This window comes from Anticarsia gemmatalis, chromosome 6, assembly GCF_050436995.1.
Source record: "Anticarsia gemmatalis isolate Benzon Research Colony breed Stoneville strain chromosome 6, ilAntGemm2 primary, whole genome shotgun sequence".
Classification (NCBI taxonomy): Eukaryota; Metazoa; Arthropoda; class Insecta; order Lepidoptera; family Erebidae; genus Anticarsia; species Anticarsia gemmatalis.
Window position 1 is genome coordinate 2,199,989 of NC_134750.1, and position 24,833 is coordinate 2,224,821.

The 24,833-nt window shown below is 32.8% G+C and overlaps 1 protein-coding gene across 1 annotated transcript in view; it reads right to left on the minus strand.

The window, feature by feature from the left end:
• Positions 1-4,351: 4,351 nt before the first annotated feature.
• Positions 4,352-24,833, minus strand: part of LOC142973848 (uncharacterized) — a 60,751-nt gene continuing 40,269 nt past the window's right edge. The window contains exons 3-6 of the mRNA XM_076115869.1: positions 21,380-21,499; positions 11,396-11,510; positions 7,065-7,227; positions 4,352-6,305 (exon numbers count right to left, since the gene is read on the minus strand). Coding sequence (XP_075971984.1) covers positions 6,173-6,305; positions 7,065-7,227; positions 11,396-11,510; positions 21,380-21,499 — 531 coding nt within the window. The 3' untranslated portion in view covers positions 4,352-6,172. The remainder of the gene's footprint in view (positions 6,306-7,064; positions 7,228-11,395; positions 11,511-21,379; positions 21,500-24,833) is intronic.

Genomic DNA, 24,833 nt, shown 5'->3' on the forward strand with positions numbered 1-24,833 from the left:
AAGATCTTATCGACCTAATAAGGTCTTTTGTCAATATTAATAGTATATCAAGTAGTTATACAAAAATCTTATAACAAGAGTACAACTAACTACATAGAACAATGCAACAGGACGCCTAAAATGTCGTTCCCGTGCCAAATGTTCCCTGAACTGTGCAGCGTGCTCCAAAGTTTTAGTCTCAAGCGTCTTTAGCTTCGGAATAGTTTGCCAAATCTAATTATAGAGCTTATGGCTTACTTTAGCGCTGTCGCTGGGTAAATTATTTATTAATGTTCAGTTTGAACTAGAGCAATGAATAAATCGTCTTTATTGTATGTTTTTTTTAGAGTCACATTTACAGAATTGACTGGAAAGACTTTCGACGTGCTTTTGCCATGCTTGCTATAGCGTCACAATTTTGCATTAAGAGAAACCTATTGCCATATAAACGTGTTACCAATTTTCAACACGAAGGAGCTCAAATAAGTGCCGTTATTAAGAGTCTTTGATAAGAAAAAGGAAAAGTTTACTAGCGATTAGCACGACTCGGGAAATGTACTCAAAATCTTATGATCAGCAGTCACACACACTACCGCGAAAACCCTAAATGCAACAATGTAAAAGGTTATGTCAAAAGTAATTACTACGTAGACATAATTTTCTCTCGGCTGTTCCTCGCAACAGGCGAACGCCCAACGTTCATTAACAACTAACGATGATATATTAATGCGATGACGAAGCGCATTCATTACTGATTGCTAATTTGTATGCTTTATTTATTAATGAAATGTTATAATTATTACGTCAATCAAAAACAACAATAAAGATATATGAATAACATATTTAAAATGTGATGTTTGTCAACTCTGTAGTCGTTGTATATAATTATGTAGAAGTACGGATATCTTTTAAGTTTAAAGAGAAATTAATTACATTTGAGTGTGCATTCTTGACCATAGGAGCGTCGGTGTAAGTTCATATTAAATTTTTACGCTATTAAAAAAAAGTAGCAAATCAATAATTGTTGAACGAACATGTATGTAATTATTTTTATCAATTAAAAACTATTAAGACAAAAATACCTTTATTTATCAAAGATAACTGCTTTATACTGACTGTTTAAAAACCGAATTCAGTTTAGAACCCTAACGATATAAATAAAGTAAATATTTGTTCAGAAGTCCTTCTTATGGGTCACAACTCTATTGATATAAAATTGCTATCAATAGAAGATATTAGAGGTTAGCAATAAAGTTCATTCACCTCTTTGTAAGTATTTTATGTGATTCTGATTTGTCGTAAATCTTGGTTATTGTGAAATCTTATTGGTACTCTAGAAGCGTAGCTATTGAATTATTTGAAAGGTTTGTATGAACAATTGGGTTCAGAGGAACTTAAGTAGGTTGAAAATATTGAAATTCAAAGATTTTTCATCGAGATTTATTTTAATATAGAAAATTACATTTTTTACGTACTTTCTATTAAACTAAGATTTATACATTAAAATTTATTAAGTATGTTAATCTATTTTACCGTCTATTCCACAATGTTACATTTTCAAAATTGTGAAACGTACTACATGCTTTTATTTACATTTGTATTACTTTATTTACAATAATTAAAAGTATAATTATATCCATAATAATCATAATTACAATAAACTATTATATTTCTTTACTTTAAATCAAAATAAATAACATAATTTATTTCAGAAAGATAAACCTACTTTGTAGAAAATGTACAGTTTGTATTATATATATCTAAAGTCACTTATTAAATATTTACATAATAATATTTCATCTGATTTTTTACTTAATTCTCGACTATTAGTTAAATATTCTTGATATTTATATATCAGTGCAATAAAATATCTTAATACTACGTCTCAAGGTATCTCTATATTTATCAAAAAATTAACAAAGTTCTTTTACAATATTTACAAAATATATTTACAGATTATTTTAGTCTACTATTTTTGTAAGTTTATAGAACGAAGTAATTCATTAAATAAAAGATTTGAATCAAGATTTTAATTCTAGTAGCCATTTTTTTTTAGCTTAAGGATTGTATATACAAGAAACTAACTAGAAGTAACCAGATAATCATCTTCTGACACTAGATTAACAAACTTAACACTTAATTGTAAAATATAGACTACTAGTAATCCTGACAAAATCTAAGCGGAATCGCTAAAGTCTGTGTTATAAATAATTTCACACGGAAGAGCAATGATTTTTACCTATAATGAAGATAAGACTATCATGCATTTATACCTCACACAATTAAAATCATTTTAAAACCATCATGAATTTTCAGCGCCTAAAGCCTACCACTAGTTTTGAATAAAACCAATTCCATTTATTAAATTTCAGTTAATAGTTAACACCATTACAAAAGCCTACATTGGAATTCAGAACAATAATAATTCCACTACAAATTTCCACGTATAATTTTGTTCCACAAAGCGCGGATAAAATAAAGCCTGTCGTGACAATGTATTGTGGATAAATTATGTAGTTGTTAAATAAAATTAAATTATTATTGAGGTTTATTCACAGAGTAAAACACAAAGATACATAAATTATATCTTCCACTTATTATTTATCCCATAAGGGTAGACAGATATTAGAGATCACCACTTTCTACGATTCAGTACAAACTTCTTTTGTTTCATTTATATTCATATATCTCGTCAAAAACTTTTTGAAAAACCTGTTAAAGATACTCTACGAATAAACTTATCTATTGATTTCTTGCATTTGAAGTTTCAAAATAGGTTCATGCATAGTAATTTCATAAACTGACATTAAAATAAAAAAAAAGCTGACGCGATCAAGCTAAATATGACATTGATGGCTTTTTAACAAAGACAAATCAAGCATTCAATAGCGCAATTCTCTACAGTCGGTACTGTGGAGTATCGAAAGCCAGACCTTTAAAATGTATTGCCGAAATAGTTCTACGGAGCCCTCTAAAGGCGTTGATCAGATTTTAGTGCAAAATTTCTCCATAGCTAGCCGGTAGTCAACAGTCGGTAGTGGTAGAGAATCGAGCTACAAATGCATTGTATTAAATGCTACATAACAATAATGTTCTAATGTGAACATACATTTTAGTCTGTAACTTAGTAATATTGCGTATGACCTATATATAATTCGCGCAAGCTGTCAACAACTATGACGAATGGTATTGCGTGATCAAAATACACGAGAGATTTGATAAAAAATTACTTGTACAGATAAATTAATATCACGCTAAAAATGCAAGTAAAAAAGTTTCGTGTGAAAATGTAAAAAAATTTATACATTTTCCCCCTTAAAAAAATATTAAATAATGTGTTTTGTGACACACAAAGAAGCAGGAAATGCGTTGATGCTTGCCAATCTCCACTATTCTAATTAAAGAAACTTATTAGCACATAGTATTTGTAGGATCTGAATCCTTCTTTTGCCACGGTCAACTGTAATCTGAGACTCTGAGATCAAGGCCAAAGTTAAGTTAAATAAATTATAAACTAACAAACATATTCCAAAGCAAAAATACGAAGAATAAAATGTGATTCTAAACGAAATGTTTACACTAAAGTACCGAAGCCCTTGCCTTTTGTAAATACAAAATAAATTTCTATTCAAATTCGAACTAAATAGAATTCGCTTCCATTACTTAAATACGCAACTTGTATTTGATATCCGGAACCAAACTTCGAGCAACCTTAATAGCTGCTCAGAATTTCTCAGAATTTCAGCACTCTACTGAAAATAGGTCTAACCAACAGAAAATTAACCAATAGTACTTGAAATCTTGTTTTCCGAGTAAAATAGTTACTGTTTATTCTGAAGCTAGAGGTAAATTAGAATCGAACTAATATACCTAGTAACTAACTTATTTTGGACTGGCATAATGAAATAAGCGACTATGATAATAAATAAAGAACTACGCTGGCAAATAAAATCATTTGATATAATTCTTATATTATTATAGTGCCTGATTGAGTGTCCCACAGCTGGGCAAAAGCATGACGTTTTATCGATACGATATACAACAGCGACAGCAGCACGATTTGACATTTCAAAGCACTGCTTGTGAGTGTATTTTGTGATTTTCCGTGCAAAAAATATTTGTCAGCCACTCAATGATAGGCTCTCAAGTAATTCGTGAAGCCCTCTGCTAATGTATCTATCGCGTGTAGCAAAAACCAATCTAATATACTTTTTTCCAACAATAATCTCTTTCATTGCGTAGTTTTTTTACTTACTATACAATTTACGTTGATATTTTCCTAAAATGCTCATAAAACAAAATTAAGTATTTAGCACTGTGCTTTAAATTTTTTGTGCATCTTATTCAAACCACCTTTGTCATATAGAGCCATATTAATTTATTTCATTTCCTGAAACACGAATGAAAATCAGAAAACTTTTACTTCTTATTACCCACAAGTTAATCGTAAAACTCAAATAAAATTCTTCATGAAGCACATTCAAAAAATCTGTTTCTTTCAGAAACTTGCAAGCAAAAGTTAGTGGGTACTTAGTTTTTTACAAGACATCTCAGTAGCAAGCTTTTTGTTCAGTTAAGTGGCGTCTTCATCCACTTCCTTCAACAAATTGAAAAGGCCTTTCGAAGATGATTGCGAAAATGTATTTAGATATTTTATTTTACTTCAGATGGAAAAGTGGATTTCATAAGCTTGAAAGTTGAGATTTGAAAGAGAAAATATCCTTATTACATTTAAAAAAAAACTTTTATCAATATATACATGGCATAGATGCTAATAAATATACAGTAACCTAGATCAATTATCTTTTTATATTTTTGTATGTGTAGTTACCATACTTTCATATACGTTTTTTCCTTTAGGTGCTGTGGAGTTAAAATACTAGTTACTGGTAATAACTACTACGAACTACTATGTCGTGCATCAGAGCTCTCCGTAGAAAACAAACATCAATACATAAAAGGATTAAAGGCATATATAAATTGCTAGAGTATTAAACATTGATTCAGCTTATAAAATTGAGTTCCAGACTAAAAGCCATAAACGATTTTCAATACACTATCGCGTTCATATATTGACGATCAATACAACGCGAATTCGTTTTTAATTAACCTGGATTGCAATTGCTGTGAGCGAATCATATAGAGAAATGCATTCATTCACATCGCAAAATGCATATTAATAAATGTAAAGGTAACATTGTTTGTCAATCGGTTTCGCTTTTAATGTAAACTATAGAACAAATCGAACCAGGAAGAGGAGATGACTTGTATTCTGAAAAAGACATAGTTTAGCTTCGCAGTAGTGGCGCAGTGGTTTAGGTCACCACGCTAACACCACTGCGTCGGGAGGTCGTGGGTTCGATTACCACACGGAACAACTATTTGTGCGATCCACAAATAATTGTTTCGGGTCTGGTTGTGCTTTGTGTCCGTTGTTTGTATGTTTGTAAAAGTCCCCGCACACAAGAGCAATTCTTAGTGCGGATTGTCTTTATAAAAAAAAAAGAAACGCAGACAAATGCTAGTTTTGAAATAAATAAGTGTACTCATACGTTTTCATATGCTTCTCTATCAGAATTGCTTCTCTTTCATGTGGAATTATTACTATTTGCGTTACATTCCGTATGCTCAAAGCCTCTGCGCCCACGCGGTTCGAATTGTTCAATGCATTAAAACACGATGTGTTTTTTGGTCGATCTGTATCTGCAGTCTTGCTTGTCTTCAATTTATTACCAAGTGCACACTCCGGTTTCGCAAAATTTCATTGCAGAAAACGAAAAATGTTGATTCCCTACAGCCCCGCTATTATATTAGCTATAGCAAATATTGATATAGCAAATTATTTCATAATCACAAACAGGTTTTTAGGATAAGATAAAGTGTTAACTCCATTAGAACTATTGATTTTATTCCCTTTAATTAAACTATTATACACTCACATAGCTTACCTAATAATCAAAATAAATATTTACCTAGTTATCTAAAATTTACATCATATTACACAGCTATCGTAGAACAATTTATATCAAACTTCACAGTAGTCCACTTCACTCTAACAAACTTATATCAACCAAGCGACCCGGCTACCTTCTCTTTCAACGATGACGTCTTCGGGTGGGGTCACAGTGTCGGCGGCGGCGACAGCGGGCGCTTCGCTCACGCGTCTCCGCGTCAGCGAGCGCTGAGGTTCGCGTCATGTACTGCAGTCGATGCGAGCGCAAATCGCTGCACTGAGTAACGTAGCGGCAGCGAGCGCGATTTGGACGCAAGCGATTACTACTAAATCGCGGGATGATGGTATCGTGTCGTCTTCTGTTGGACCATCGCTGAAACAAACATATTTGGTGAGCGAAGGACATATTATATTTCTTTGTTAAAGTCCGTGCACTTCCTACTGCTGGGTTGTCCTCCTGAACAAGGTAGTTATTAGGTCTTTAGTCTTCCACGCTGGGCAATTTTCGTCAATAATATAAGATTATTTTAAATGTCTTTTTCAGCGTACAAAAAGCAACATCAAACAAAAATGGCTATGTGTTAATTTATGAGGACAGTTGTAAGACAACAATATTTTTTTATTCTCATAGTAATGTTAATTAGTTAATGTTTGTGATACTCTTGTCTCATTTTATTATAATTTTTGTTCAAAGTTCTTATTCTTGGAACGTACTAAATAATATTCAAAACATTCCAATATTAATAAGTAACTAGTTTATTAACTAGTAACAATATAAATTATCTGAATCACAATTATAGCCGTTACTAAGTCCGTCCTTGGCAGGCTGGAACTTAGCCTCAACTAAAGTCCTCTTTCGTTTCATAATAGTTTATTTATCCTCTTAGATTTCAATCAAGTTACTAATAGTTCTAGGTATTTTGATGCAATAAACTAATTCATACACATCATTGCACTTTTATTTTAAAACTTCTTTATAATTTTATCCTACAAGTGTTGTAAACTGTTATATAACATACTTAAATAATATAAGAATATATAAATATAATTAAAGTCTTGATCCCACAGAAAAGCTGCAAATGCTGTGGGGCTTAGTCTCAGTTTCTAATAAAAATATAAAAACAATATTTACCCATGATCAACTCCAGGTGGGTCCATGATAGTCCTACAGCATTGCACCACAAGTGCTATGAGTAAGCACGCTGCAGCCGCCCACAGCACGCTCGCCGCGCCCGCTCCCGCGCCCGCTACACCGGACATTGCGGCCCAACCTCGCGATGTGTGGATTGACACAGCTAAAAGCAACATTTCTGGTTAGATATTGAAGATCAAGTTAATTTTTGTATTGTAGATCCATTTTAATAGAGAGAGAACGAGATTTTAGCGAAAATAATGACTTATATTTTATGGTAAGCTGATGGACACAGGTTAACTTTGCCGATGACAGTCCAGGCACAGCCACTAGTCTTATATTTCCGCTGTTAACGAAAATATATCAAAAAATATTTCTTTATTTATCATATTATTCCCACTATGCCTAAAAAGATCGGATAAACCTGTAGTTCGAGTCTCTACTACTATCGACTACCGGCAACCAAGAAATTTTACATGAAAATCTGTTCAGCACTCTTACGCCTCTACCGGGCTCCGTAAGAACTATTTTGGCAGAACATTTTAAATATCAAACTATCGATACCTTACAATACAGACTATACGGAATTGCGCTACTGAAGGATAATACATACTCGTAAATAGACCCGAGTTAATACGTCAAACGCCGTCAGATATAAGTGTCAATATACGTCTATTAATATAGACCGGGTAATATCATAATCCTGGATATTACAATAATGTCTTCCTCGGCTTAGTTAATTGGCAGGCAGATAAGTCGTGTCTGCGAATAGAATAATATAATTATGAAAGTAATATATGTGTCATGTTTCGCAATGATCTATTTTCTAATTAGTTATTAGTATTTCATCCAGGTGCTACTAATTACCATCATAAAATTTATGTACTTTCTTAAATTCGTGACGTACTTTATTTTTCATCATATCATTTTTACATCATATAGTAGTACGAAAAAGACCACAATAAGTCTCCGACCGTAATATCAATGCTCTTTACGGTTTAAGATTAGAACAATTTTTTTTTTTTACTAACTTTTAGTATTGTTTTGCACAAAGTTGATATCAACAATGTCAAAGAGAGTAAATAATGCTATGATTAAATCATGGTTTACTTATCGTATCAAAATATTATCATATACAAAAATGTTTCATACTTTGTTGTTGGTTAAGCCCACGAAAAGAATTTGCTAGTAAAATCACGTACTTTATTAGGCAATAGTTAACCTTGGCAAGCAAGGTCATGTCTACTATATCAGTAAGGTGTGACCGGAAAATGAGTATGAATAGGTGTAATGAAGGGACGGTCTCAATTCTGTGCGAAACGGAGAGATTTGACGTAAAATTACGTACGTGATATACGGGTTTTTATGCTATTTTATGAATATTATTAATATATAACACTAGCTATCCTTTTCCCGAAGACTTTACCCAAGTAAATTATATTTCAGTATAAGGATTGCGTGCAGTAGTGATTTTTGTCACCGTGACGCAACGTCACTGTCACCGTGTACATCACCGTTAATGAAGATGCACGCATTTGGATACGTGACAATTGGGTGACTTTTGGTCCAAGGGATATGTACACGGTGACAGTGACGTTGCGTCACGGTGACAAAAATGACTAGTGCACTCTATCCCTAAGTTCGACTCTTTTCGATTTTATATAAAAGACAAAGATTCTCATTACATCATACGATTAGTTTGTTAAATGCATGGTGAGTTACATAAATATACACAGTAATGTGATGTATGAATTTTTGGTATTTGCAACCTTCTCGTGAGCAAAGTGGAATTTCATACAACCATTATGTATGTTTATAAAGGTGTAATAATAATTTGTTAATCTGAAGAAAAATACAATTAACGTTGAGTTGAAAGATACTATTATTATAAAGTAATGGGTGTAAAGTGTTAATTTTGTATTTTAATCTTCGTTTCCGAGAACAATCGGGAAGTTTAATGGCCGGGTGACAAATTACTTGTTAACTTTGTGAACGGTGATCATTTGTTTCCTCTAATTAAGTTTTAAAAGAGTTTTGGACGAAGCTAATATTTTTTCATATTTTGTGACGTTTTTGGGACAAGAAAATATTACATTATTATAGATTTTGACAAGGTTCTATACCTATATTTGTATACTTTTTTGATCATAGATATTATATTATTTTTTAATGATTATCAATTATTATCAATCAATTGTCGTTTCATACAAAGACAAACATGAAGAATTTATCAAAAACGTAATTTTATTAGGTAGGACCAAATGGTTTTATCATAAATTTCGCAATCATGTCTTTGTTATATTGCACTAATAATCGGAATGCGATTACTTTTTGCACTCATAACACGATTGTAGGCAAAACTTAGATTATCATATACAATAACAATACATACATACGTATGTAAAGGTAAACTTAACGTTATTACAATAATATTAATATTGACGACTATCCGAATATCTATTAATATACGATATAAATAGACATGATGAAATAGAACGACGTTTGGGTAAATATTGATAGTGTTTTTTGGGAACTCATAAATATATTATATTACAGATCGACGAATATTTTATGATGTGAATAAAAATGTTTTTGCTAGTATAATGGCTCGATTCTCTGGCTACTATCAACTGGCTAGCTATCGAGAAATTTTATACTAAAATCTGTTTAGCGCCTCTACCGGGCTCCGTTAGAACTATTTTGGCGTAAATTTTAAATGTCAAACTCTCGATACTCGATGGGACCAACTATACAGAATCGCATTATATTTTTTAAGAGCATGCTTAGGAAATTAGTTACATTAGGAAAGATTAAAATGTTTTAGCATCGAGGCTCCTCATAATGACAAAATCAGTTTTTAATACCGATTTTAGATTCGAAACCAAACAATGCTAATATTAAAACTACTAACTAGCCAAAACACGTTGGAAGATGTCTATATGCAACATTTTTTTTTATTGAAATCTATCCTTAAGCGCGTTCCTTCGTGCACCCCTTCCCAGAATTGCGGATGGGCCGAAATGAGAAGCAATGCGGGGATAAGCAAGATATATCAGAAGAAAACAAACTGCGGTTATTTTTATACCGATACACGTGCTGGTCAATTATGTGAATCATAGACCCTTAAACGTCGGGACAAGTTAATCCGGATGTCCTGATGTAGGTCCCGCTGATTGGACCGGAAAGTTTGTCGATATAGTTATTTAGGAATCATAGGATTTCTTGGAAGACATGGAGGTAGTGTTTGTATGTGCTGTCATGTAAGTGTTGGTTTGGTTGAAGAATAACCTTAGGTAATTAAACGACATATGATTTGTTGCGCAAGGGAAGAGAATAGTTTAATTTAACGTAAGAAACAAATACCTAACTATTATGAGAATTTAATCTTATTTCTCTACGACAATGATGATTTTTGTAGTGCATAAACCTATCGCGAATAAGTATTGTGTATGCAATCATGCTCTTCTGTAAATAATGCGTCACTAAGATAAAAAGTTTTTTTTTGTTTTTAAGTGTACTCATTGTTGAAGAGTTATAAGAGTAAGTATATACCTACGTATTATAAATATCTTATTTTCTTTTATCCCCTTAAAAAATGCACAAATATATGAATACTCATTGCATTTATAAAAGTACTATTTGTTCAATTTTGTATGTTTTTATTATCTCTAGTTTTTATACAAAGCCCTGCAGATAAGTGCAATTAAGCCATATAACTCTATAACTCTATGTATTCAACTTTCAATAAACAAAAGGAAACAATAGCAGCGTAGAATTAACTTTTTAATTATCAACAAAGTTGGGCCGCATCGTATACTGTAGTTACAAGTTACTATCCAACTCGTAATTAGTTTTTAACTTTTAAAAACAAAATTTTGTTGATGAGCGTCAAAATTTTGTTGTAAACGTTTTGTATTTTGAAATTATGATAAATATTTTTTATTTTCGTAAAAACGGGCTCGCTTTAGAGTCTTCGGAAGGAAAAATGACTACATAATTTAAGTGCTTAAGTATGTATATAAAGGTAAATTGTATACTTTATTTATTGATTTTTTCCTGTTGCTTATTTCAGTAAATCGTTTCTTTAATGGTTTAGTTACCGTTTTCACTGCAGGTGGGTATCGCGAAAACTTTTTCTAAGATAAGTTTGAATCAAGTAAAGCTCAGATCTAACCATGGTATTTTCTCATTAATGGGTTTTCCAATCAATTCTTTTTTATTATGAAACATTGTATTGTTAATATTACTATCATATTATCTGGTCTTTGCCTATGTATATTTAGGTATAGACATAAAACATTCATTTTTTACAGGTTTATAATAATATTTACCAGCAGCCAAAACACTGATACCTCCAGCAGGTATCCCGAGGCCCATGTTGAACTTCTGCCTCTCTTCTATGAACGCCACGCTCCCCATCACCATAGCTGATATGCCGCATACTATCTGTGAAAGAAGAATTATGTTACTTTCATAATCTTAGCGAAGTTTTTGTCAAATGATGGGTTTTGTTTTTGCAGATATTATTGAATTTCTTAAAAAGTTTTTATAACCCATGTGATCAAAAAAATAATATTCATATTTATTTAGTCAGTCAGATACCTATTTATTTAGGAGTTTAAAATATATTATCAAGGCCAAAAATATAGCACAATAGTGTTGACTTTTTTGGTTCCGATATTTACAATAAAACATACAGAATTAACTATAATTATAGAAGATTTTTTACATATTTGGATATTGTGTTACTCAATCATAATAATTGAAAATTGAAACGTTGAAGTAACTTTTTATAATGATTTTGTTTTTAGTTTTTAAATCAAAGGTTCAATTTCAGTATTTGTTTACTAATTATCTTTTTAAAATTTTAATTACAAATAGTCGTTTCTACTTCTAATTAATAGTTACTAATTCATACAAAAGAAAATACAATCTTAATTAAGTAAAAGAAATTTTAAAACTATCATTTGTTCTAAACTTTTAATTAAAGAAACATATGAACCTGCAAAATATAAGAAACTACGCTGTCCCTCGAATTTTAAGTCTCCTTTTTATAAGATTAAATATCTATTAAATTGTAGCTTTATTTTTATGAATTATACAAATAATGAATATACTAACACCGTATTTGTTTAACATTACTTTATTTACTTTGCTGATGTGATGTGATCATTGAACTATTTTTTTATTTTTGTCTGCTTGTGTCTTTTTGCGAGTTTAATGTATGTCCAAATTTCGAATAAAACCTGATCAGATTAAATAACATTAACCACTTAATGTTATTTAAACAATATGATTTGTATTGAATTAGGTGTTTACCTACAAAGTGGTTGGAACCGCAAAATATTTGGGTACTATTATGCTCGGAGCCATATCACTGCGGTTACCTATCCAAATAGAAATATGATGTCATTAACATCATGTTTATGTTATTCTTTGAATCTATATTGTGGAACAAATATAAAATATGTGTTTTGAAATATATTACACATTTGCAACTTTTAAACTTTCGCGTCATATGTTTATCATTGATATCTCACTAAGTCTTATTATGGTAATTGACGTTAAGCAGAATTTTGCTTCATTTTTAACCTCCTACTTACTATTGAGAAGCTAATGAGAGATGTTGTGTATGAAATCGCACATATTGAGCAAGCAGTCTGAGCACATATACAATGTATGTAGATAAATTAGAAAAATACCAATAGCACTCCGTCGGACCTGGAAATCGAACCCGAGACTTTGTAGTCAATAGTCGGATACACGACAAACCACGCCACAAAGATAATTTAATATAAAACTTATAACTGCATTGATAGAAGCACTGAACTACTGAAATATAAAAAGGCGATATCGAGAAATGCAAGTAAGTAGTGTACAACGCAATAATCCCGTGGTGTCGGTGATCGGAAACGATTGGATTAAGCAAATGACTTGGAAGTACCCGAGTGTTACTTGAACTAAAAGCTCTGTAATCGCCGTTAGATAATAGTCAAGTAAGAGACACTCGGGTGAACAAGTAACTTAAATGGGTACTGTTCAATGTGTTATTTGTTTTTTTGTTTGAGTAATCTGATTTTAGATATTTAGTGCGAAGTGATATTTGATTTTTACATTCTTATAAAAGCAGCTTAAAGACAAGCAACTAGGCCGGTGTACATACCTATATTCATTTTGACGTGACAAACTCTATTATAAGGGGCTGACGTTATTAACTGTAAAACGCGGATGTCTATTATACATTTTCGAGTATAGCTATCTAAGTTGCAGATGCAAACGTCTGACTGTCTGTCTGTTAAACTTTCACGGTTTAACTATGAAACTTTGTAGGTTATTTGTCGCTAATTGCGGTGACAAATCGGGTTGCACTTAACTCGTAGAACACCTCAAACCAGTAACGTAACTAAAATAAATTGTAACAATCACGTAACGCGAAACTCTCAAAGTTGTGATACCAAAAAGAACCTACTTCACCGAAGAGAACTTTATTTCAGTTATATAACAATCAAGTATAAATTCGAAAGTACGTATCTTCGAATTGTAGTTCGTAATCCAATAAAATCGAATACATAATGTCATCAAAAGCCACTTCTATAAGTGCCGGTGGACGTCAAACGTGGTTCACGGTCGTATTCCCGACTTTTATTTGAGGAGCGTCCAAGTACTTATTCCGTAACTTTATTGCTAAGGCGAGTCACAATGCGAAGAAATAATCTGATTCGGACTGAATCGGTGTATTTTAGGGGCCCGTTGGGTAATAGAATGGTTTAGAATAGTAAGGAATGGTGAGGGAAACCTAGATCACAGAGCTAAAAATACTATCAGCTATTGTATTTTCTATTTTAATCGTATTCGTACTAGGCGAAATGATAACAATTTAATTTTACGTAGTTGTATCGCTTAATCAACAAAGCTAAGCCGTAGTTACATTGGTGGTATATCTTAAAAAAATTGTTTAAGGATAAATAATATTTTACGTCGGTGTGCAAGATGAAGCCGATGCCGGCCTACGCTAATTATTTTTTAGCAAGTTCTGTTATTATTAATACACGTAGCATTATAAGTCAACATCATCTTACTTTAGTTTCATATTCTATCGACGACCACTTCAGTACCAGTTTTAAAAATATTTTACTATAAATGACTTTCAAAATACCTAATATCTCTACTGAACCAAAACCCTTAATTTTAATCCGCTCCCACGTTTATAAAAGTAAGTTCTCAGCGCAGAATACATTGGTTTTTACAGGATACGTTCAATTGACGATAGCTCGTAATGTCATTGAGTGTCGAGTATTCTATCTCGACTTAATACAATACTGTCTGCTATAAAACTTTGGGAATGGAAAGCTATGCGATTGCGAATCATTTTATTTAAAAGTGAAATAAAATTGATTTAAGAAGTAAGAAAATTTTGTGGAAATTCCTTCGGCAGGTAGACAGTTCCTTGCCAGGTAACGGTTGACTGAATTGATTGAAGAAAAATAAATGCTTTATTTTTTAAACTGTGTACTTATAGTCAATTTTCAATCAAACCTAACTAACACTGTCTCGCTACTGGCCAAGGTTTCCTCTCGGATTAAAAGAACGCATTCCTATTCAATAAATCACCTTTATCATCATGATTAGCCTGTGCGGTCCATTGCAGATGCTTCAGGATAATTTGGCTGAAGTTGTCTATACGGGATTGTCAATAATCATTATCCCAATCACCCAATTAGCTCAACTACTTGCAATCTCGTATATTTCGAGTGGATTGGTGAAACATGCATTAGCCACGTTGAGATTGAAACCGCGGCTCTTTGTCACGTAATGCGGGTAGCGAGTGCTTCGCAACTTTGCTGTTTACGACAGAAATTCTACGTTCGCAACTATTTGACTTCGGTGCTTGAATTTAAGAGGATTTTCGACTTCTTTGTTGTATTTTTTAGCTGTTTCTTATTTCCTGGTAAATTGTGACTTACAACTTACCAGGAAATTACAAGTTTTTGGTTTGTTAAGTAATTGATTGTTAAACAAAATAGGAGTTGAGATTGGCATGATGTTATGAAAGTCTTATGTCATATTTGTAGATGTTGCCAACTGCACCCTTAAGCTTAAAATATTATAGTGATTAATAAGCCTTTGCTGTCCCAGTTTTTCCTGAAATCCTGTATGGAAATATAAATAGTCGATAAGACATTCATTGGCTAAAAATAACTAAATCGGAATCATCATGACATGTGTTTTGAAGTAGCTCATGAATTTCATCTTTATTTGCATTATATCTTCAAAAGTACTTAGTACAGTCTACAACCACCTTTACTATGATACAAGCGTTAACGTTTTTGTCTCCCAAATCTAGATGTTGTAGCAAAAACTTCTGGAGCACGTAATTAGCGTCAGTGACTAACACTTTGTAACGAGCTCCATTGTAAGTAGCCAGGATTAGTTTTTGTATTAGGGTGGTGTTATTATTCCCCTTTAACCAGCATGTTACAACCTGTACCACATAGGAACTTACTGAGAGTACCCGTTGCATTATAATATTATGTGTAAAGGTGGTGGGAGTTTAATATCATTAAATTACCGAAAGTAAATGGAATTCGAAAATCCTGGACTTAAGAATATGTTATTGTTTATTTTATACTCCTAACATGTAATATGTAAGGAAGTCTTTTCTAAAAACTTACAGGTATAATAGGTATATAACAAGCGGCAAAAATGTTTTTTCGTTCAGATCATGCATCGTACGGTTCCTTGTTTTACCAAAGTATTCATGCATTTTACATATAATCGCCACTGATTTACAAAATCTATTAAAAAAATTTGAAATATCGTTATTGTTTCTGCAATGTTGTAATCTGTAGGGATGTGCAAGCGTGGCGATACGGAGACGATAATACACGCTTGACTATGGAACTACGGGTACTATGGACTATTATCTGCCAATTCTCTTTAAAGTGGCTCTCAAGCACAAAAACACGTATGCTAAACTATACAATAAGAGTGTAACAAAATACTATTTTCTTTCCCTTTACAAAGAACAAAGGGCAGTACTTCAAAGTTATTCTTTTGTATAGTTTCCTCATTTCAAAGAACTGATAGTAAGAATGTTCTTTGTCATAAGTGTTTTATTCCGAACTTAGATAAAAAATGTTACAAAGTAAAAGGTTATAGTTAATAATAGAAAATGTAGGAAGGGACAGGATAAGAATCTTGTACGTTCCTTTCTGAGGAAGTTAGCGGAGGTGGATGTAACTATTTTGTAAGGAAAAGGTGCAATTTTGCTACACGTGGCAGTGGCGAAGGGTCAGTTTTTACAAAAGGTAAGCCGGAGCTATTAGTCATTGTCTAGGTATAATACCTACATATTATGTACCTACATCGTAAGAATATCGACGTAAAATTCTGCATAATAACAATATGAGAGTATTATCTACATTCGACTACAGTCTCTTATTTCTCTCTCTACAGTCTAATAATACATAGGTACTTACCATGCTACCTAATCATGCTTGTTTTGCATTAAGTTACTCTGTCTTCAGTGTAGTAACACGTAGGTAACACAACAGCACATATTTAAGATAACGTATATCGAACGATTGATGATTGTCTCGCACTGGTTGTTTTATAACATATTATACAAGCAATTTAGAATGTTTTCATCAACAATAAAATATCAAACACATTATGGATAAACGCAGAACACTTTAATAGAAATGAGTTTAACCTATAAATCTGAGAAAATGAAAATTTACTCGAATAGAAACATGCAAAACAATTACTCTTTAATACACTGATACGTTCACAGTTATGCACAAACATTTAATAAGGAATAATGTTGTAATAAACACAAATATTCTAATTTGTTATAGAGCGCGCGAAAAAACAGTAAACAAACATAACCTAATGTCAAACTGGTGAACAATGTTCGACTCATACTTATGCAGGATGCTTAGCTTATATTTCGCCATCTCGCTCTTGCACGCGGCTCGCGCCGCGACAGAAACATGCGTAAGATCATGTGTCCGCCGCGGCGCGGCCGGCGCGAGCGCTGTAGCGCGAGGCAACCCGCTCTTCCTCCGGCTTGCTCGCCACTATGCAGCGCGGTGTAAAGCGCGATCCAAAAGGTCGTAAGCGACATCGCCGCCATAGTTTTTATTGTACGCGATTCCCGATCAGCGCCTACGGTTTATTTCATTATTATTACTTCACGTTGCGTTTTTAGCGGAGCGTAATTTTTGAAGGGTAGGCGTTTTCGTACTGTTTCGATTAGATTATTGATTCTAGTTAAAGATTTCGCTTTAAATATTGTTGATTATTAATTAATTGTGTATTATTAGGCAAAAGTAAACAATTAATTTAACACTAATATTAAGTCTGTCCAGAAAGGGAAGCCGGTAGGAATCGAGTTGTATGGAGCCTTCGCCACTGACACGTGGATAGTAGTATCCTATAAATAGATTTTTAGTGCAACAGTTGGAGCTTTGAAAAATGTGTAGATAAATTTTGTTTTGATTGATTCGATAACAATGTGTGCATCATTCTGTTTGTCACCTATATTTGTAATAGTCTCAATACAGTCAATGTGGTGCGTAGAAACGATAAATGAGACGGCTACAGCAGTTATTAAGTCAAAAGTTTTTCGCAATAAATGGACTATCTATTACAAAATCATTCGCAACCATTAGTTCCCGAGATTAGCGCGTTCATACAAACAAACAAACTCTTAGCTTTATACTAATTACTATAAGATTAGATTAGTACAAATATTACTGCTAGCAACCAATGAAGACTATAAAGGTGTTCGACACGTGTTAAAAGTATAAATTTATTTTCATCGTCATATATTTTTTATCTTGCGATATAAAATCCGTGTGCTAACAAGGTGGTTTAGCTTCGTTATTTTTATAAAAAGGATTCTGTCCTTCGGCTTATTGAGAGCTTAATAGGATTAATTAAAATACATACACTGTTACGTATATATTTTTGTGAAACTCTTGTTCGTAATCAAATATTTTTTTTTAAATTACGTGGATAGCTTTTAAGTTTTTTTTGGGGCTATCTGAGGTTACTAATTTTTCTGCATAGTGTCAGTTGCTCGGCTGTGTTAATGCATGTTAGTTTACCTTCCACGTTTTTGTAACTAATCACAAAATCTTTTGAGTCAAAGTATTACAGATTGCTAGCTTATATTCCGAGGGAGATTCATATTAAATAATATTCGTTTGCTCAACTTACTTTTCATCTCCACAAAAAATAATTAATACAAGCCCATACCTTTCATTTTATTAATATCATCTATAAAATAAGAAAAGACATTAAAGCACCGTCACAGAACTTGTAAAGTTTCCCAACAATAAACACTCTGAAAGGCGTCCTCGGTATTTTGCATTACACTTTCGCTTCGCTCTTTGTAGAACTATCGTATGAAGAGCTTTGTGGGAACAACTTGTTACTTCACACAATTCTTTGGAATCCAATATCTTGTATTTGTGCGAAAAGATCTGCATTTTTCTTTTTGATGTAACGATTGAAGGGGTTTTGCTATTGAATATGTTATTTCATTTTAGTTCTTCTTCCCACATACCAGTTATTAGTTTTTCTAAGGTTTTATTGGAAATCCATTATAAAATGAAGTAGGTATATTTTTTAGATCACTACCGCGGTAAGAATTATTGGTCTCGTGTAGTGAGGACTTTGTAAACATACCAACAACGAACAAAATACAACTAAACTTGAAACGTCTTTAAGTGGCGCGCACAAATATTAAGTTTTCTTCAGCTTGAAAATTGAACATATGACCTCCTTCCTTACTGGCAGTGGCATAACAACCACCTTAACCACTATGCCACGTCTAGTTCTTTTTGATAAATGCTCTGCCCCTATATGTATGTACCTGATTGTACCTAGTAGCTTGATGTTCTATATCACTTAATTATTCCTATGAATGTGGCTATACTCATAAGTTTGTGGTTCCCATTATTCGAAAGTTCAAACAAGCAAAAATAGGCTGTCTAACGTTATAATACGCAAAACAAATCAACGTTTTTAATATTTATTAGCGGCTATTTTTGTTCTATTCACAATGTGTGCTTCTATTTCATTATATTTATCTGGTTTCGAATAATCGAATTGAAATAACTACATTCTGTTAAACGAATCGAATGAAATACCATTTAGTTTATTTAACGAATGTGGTTCTCTATATATTTAAATTGAATTGATGTCGGTATTCATAAATGTTAAAAGCTTTGTCGAATTGGAAACATTTTTTTTTATAATATCACACTCAAAGGTAAACTGAAAAGGTTCGTACTCTTCATTAACTACCCGTAGTTAAAATAGAGTTCTTTCTTAGGATTTTCATAAAATTACTAGATACCTTAGCTCTGACTAACGAATGTTTTTTTTTACCCACTACCGTCCCACTGCCGAGCGAAGGTGTCTTCCCAAACGAAACGGTTAAGGATAATAATTCAAAATTAATTAGAAGAACCTATCTCCTCTTTGGTCGACCTAGGAATCGATCCCGTGATACTATATTATTCTGTAGTCGCATAACATACTATCGCCAACCCCATGGAAGCATTTTCATAAAATAAAAATGTTACGATAACTTGTTTATCAAACACAACCTGACCTTGTCTAATATTATTATTTCCCCTTACATCTAAAATTTAGTGATGTTTGGCACACATACATCATTCAACGCTATCCATCACTTTTTATAAGTTTGAGGCAATTTGTCTTACGTATATTTATTTATTACTATGTCATATCGTTATTTTAATGTACACGATCACTCACTTACAGTAGAATAAAAATATGACTCGACTTATAAAGGTATCAATAGTTGACTCCATAAATATGACTCAATAAATGTATGAAGTATAAATGTGCTACTAAATCTTTCTTTTTCTTATGTATAACTCTATTATCACATATAAAAAAAAGTCATCATAATTATCGTGTCTCTGTAAGAAATACTCAAAAGAATGTCATAGAAAATCCTTTTGAAGAATGGCAATAAGAATAACAAAAAGTCTGTTAATCCTGACTAGATAATGTCACGTCAACCTTTGTTTTAAGAGAAATTCGAATCCACAACACATAATTCACAACGATAATTAAAATTTTGTACGAAAACCGATTTTAAAACTCACACTTATTAAGTGCAACAGTTTCATAAAAAGGAGGAACATACTTTGTTCACGTACAAGTTTCACCGGTAACAATCTTTTTGTTCTAAAGTTACGAGCCCGTAGAAGCCACATGACTAACAAATCGGCCGAACTTCGTGCAAGCATCCAACATTCATGTCCTCGGTCGCTTGCGGGCACTAATACTGGAGCAGTTACCTCCCACTAGTGAACTTAGCTTGAAGCGCTAATGAATTGCCTTCTGGGTTAAGGAATCTTTGTGACGGTCAGTTCAAAGATGGGTGGTTGTTTATTGGTATATCATTCTTGAGTAAATGACACGGTAAAATATCATTATTGTTTGTTTTAACTTATCATATTAGGCGTTAACCTGCGGTGCCTTTAAAAAAAGGTTGAAAGCTTTACATGATATCTATATTTTTCTAAAAAAGAGCTACAAATATGAGCCTCATTTTATTAATAACGTAAATCACAGGCGCAAATATTCACTTAAAAGTTTTTGTTGTGTTGAATTTATATTACAATGGCAAAGACTCAAAGTTTTGTTCATTGCCTCCATCTAAAAATGAAACGCAAAGCCAGAAGAAAATTCGAAATTTTGCACAGTCAAGTATACAGCCATTTCCTCGTTATGTGTTCGTAATAACGTGCAGTGAGAAATCGTTATACTTTTACTAACGAGAACACATTCGTGACGTTCGATGAGAATGAAGAGCTAACTCCTATGTATTTTTAGTTCTTTGCAAAGCAATGAGTGAGGCAGTGTCATTCATTAGTTACTCGTTTGTCGTTAGTAAGCCTCGTCGAGGAGATTTGACTGTAAAGAAAGGTTACAAAATTTGTGTGTTGCTAAGACTAATATAAATATTACTGGACCATATTATCAGCTGACACAAGCAGTAAGGTCGTAAATTTACAGTCTATAGGACAAGCTTTACAGTCTATCGTCATTAAAAAAAATTATTAGATTTCGTCTTCCGGTCACTGTCTGATATAATATGCTTTTAATGATCTTAATTATTATTAGAGTCTCTAACCATTTCTAGATTTGCCAGTCATTTAACACAACAGTCACAAGCTTGACATTTAGAATCTCATTTTTGTATTTCCCAGTAGGGTTGCTAAAATACCAACAAAATTCACATAAACGCAAATCAATTTATCACTCACCTGTAAAACTCTTAGCCTCAGCACTAGAGCGAGAGGGTATCCAAATCCGTGACGAAACAGCGAGCTGTCTCTTTCCCCCGTCAGCGGCGCGGCCGACTCCTTCCGCCGAGACAAGGCGGCCTGCAAACAATTAATCAGATAAAGCTTTCTGCCAATCTTAAGTCAGTACGTCTTTAGGTGATGAACGGTGAGGATAAAAGTGGTGTCACGGAGACTTTGCAGGTGTCTTGTTAGTTACGTCTTAGGTCTTTGATAAAAAGCATTTAAGATGCAAGACTTGTTCAAGCCTATTAAGGTTTTGATAAACTATACAGCTACCTACAAGTAAAATGTTTGTGTATTTCGAAACAATATTGAGCGTCGAACTTTTGTTTGTTTTGAAGCGGTTTATTTCGGTGTTTACGTTCGGCTCGGAATAGATATCCGAGATCTCTAAATATACAGCAGAAATCAATGTTCCAATCAAGTTATATTAATTAACACAAACGCTATTAAAAACACAAAACCATTTCTGAACATCGTGTTTGATTTAAAGTACTGCGAATAGAAATTCTAGTCATAGCATAATTGCAGTAAAGATGTGCATTTGGCCTCCAGCCAGTATCATGTAGGGATCCAATATCGACAGTTTACCGGTACTATACTCATAGGTTCCGGTGGCAAGTGCAGCTGACGTTTTTAAAGCCGTGATTCCGATCTACGAAGCCGTCAAAGGCTGTTTGAAAAATGCTCCACTGATATCGGCCTTTTGGTAAATGATAGGCGGCGTTCATAGGAAAAAGTCGGGTCTTTTTTTATTTCTGTAAGTGAAGTTGGTTAAGGGATAACGATGTAAAATTATATATGTGGTTTTAACCCATTTGTTTTGTGTTGATAATATGTTTGTTTAACAGTGATTTAGCAGATGATTAAATAAAATAGTCGACAGAATTGTAATACAAGCATTGTTTTTGTAATCTATACCATAAAAAAAACTATGTAATTGCTCTATAACTATTAGAATTAAACGTTGCGTTTCTAAAGCAACAATGTTGCATTACACCAAATTGTTCCTTTAAAAAGGACAATTGCTCTAGAGTTTATACGAAAACAAAATAAGTTTGCATAATATAACATATAAAAAATACTCCCCTAAGTTAAAATCTATTCATAAACTGTTGCTCCTATCCCTGCTAGTACCGTTCCGTACCAGTAACCACCAACTCACTGAAGCGCATGCGTCAACCACCAACGCGACTGGCTGTTTGTAATCAAACAACAGCTCCTACAAATTAGTGTTAATTTAATTGTTAATGGCTTGCAATTAGTATTCACGGTTGCATGACAGTATTTACTATTAATACGCTTGGAGTGACGTGCTGAATTAATTTGGTAAGTACCTTTTTACAGACGTAATTTTGTTGTATGATTGCGCTTATTGCGCATACCGGTTGGTAAAGAATCAGTGGGCAAAGCAACTTTAGCGTGAGCATTTTATAGATGGGATTGACTGACGGAGGCTACAATAATGGTAATTGAGATGAGAGTGTCCGTGCTTCAAAGGGCACGTAAAAAGTTGGAATGCTACTAATGTAATATAATATTTTTTTGACCCGCTATTCCTTGTAATTTGTCTCTCTTTTTCAGTATTTGTTTGTCATTAGTGAAGCGTCTGAAGCTCTTAATTTCTCTGAATTCTTATTTAAAATTTGTCACAGCACTTCGCGGAACACAAAAATTAAAATACAATTTGCAGAAAACTCCAAACTTTACTTTCGAATACCGCTTGTTAGAAGTAATGCGGGTCCTAAACTTTTTAAAAAGGAAAACTTTTTTGGACAAGACATATTGAGACTTATACTTTGAAATTCTATTTATGTCACGTTTGAGCCTTATTTTTAAACGTTCAGAAGTTCGGATCTCTAACTATAAATCACCATATTTTGTAATAGTTTTTGAAAAAAGTCAAATTAGTGATGCATAATATGGTCTAACCTTTTCTTGACTAGTGTGGTATACTGGCCTAACTTTTACTCTTTCAGGAAGGTGACTACTAGCTAGTAATGGGAAAATACATGATCGTCTAAAATTTTCGTTTTTGAACTACAATGATGAAATTCTTTTTTATGTAACCCCTAACAAAAAAGTCATAACACCAATTTGATTTCAGATAAACAATGGAACATTTTGTTAGTGAATCTGATAGTGAAGATGAGGATCAGAATGTCAGGCCAGTTCGTAATTCTTCTTCAGAGACGAGCTATGATGAGGAAGAAGAAGAAGTTAAACCAGAAGCTAAACCAAAGTTACCAGAAGACAGTCAGGATGAGACTTTGGTACAGTCAGGTGAGGATCTTAATACTGTCCTACAGTGTAAATAATAATAATAAATCATTTATTCAAATATTTAATCTCATATAATTTAAATTCCATTGAGTCTAAAAACTACTGAATAACAATGATTTTAGGTGTCTGAACTAGGGAAACCTGTATAATAATACAGGAGGTAAAACAAGTAATGCTGTTGAATGTGTTACTCATGCTAGTGTGTAGATAATGTGTATTAAGATGTCTGTCTCTTTGATGATATAAAGATGAATTTAGTAGGCGTAATTGATCTTCTAACAAATGTATATTCTTGTATCTCAATAAATATATAACATACGTTTCGGAACCATTACGGTAATTAGAGTCTATTTTGTAATAATTTTCCCCGATATCAATACAAAGAAAGGAAAAATACAATCTTAACAAAACAGATTGATACTTTAAAAATAGCCATGAAAACAAAATTTGTTTTTCCAAAGAGAGCATTCCCTGAACAGGAAGCTTATCTATTCAAAGTCAGTTTCAAGGATATTACTTAAGTAATTACAACATTCAACAATGGGACTTCCGCAGTCAAGGCTCTGTTTCGAATAGAAGATAATTGAGCGGAAGAAAAGTTCAAAGACGGATGACCAAAGGTCCCGGGAGGACTGCCTTGACACTTTCCGTTTGATAAGGGTTTTATTAGTTTTGCTACACATCATGATGTGAATATAATAGATGAAGATATATGGAGCGTATATTAAAAGACCTTTTCTTAGAAAAAAACCAAATCGTGATAAAATTCTAACTAGGCGTAACTACTCTGGTCATCATACGTCAAATGCGGACATTTAAAGCTCTTAAATGATTAAAGTTTGTTAAAAAAAAAATATCAATTTTTTTTAATAAAGTGTTCGTCGTCAAAATTAAATAATAAATTTAAACGAATTGTGGCGATGATTTCCGGCTCATTGGCGAGAGTTAAAGTAATTAAATAGTACAGGTTACATTCAATAAATTCATGCTTGGTTGTTTTACGACAGATTTTTAGCTGAAAATAATTGCACGTTTCAAAAAGTGTAATTAACCTTATTTTAGTTATGGCCGAGGTTCAAAATAAACTTGTTGAAGAAAAAAAAAATATATACTGTCATTATTTTCTAAT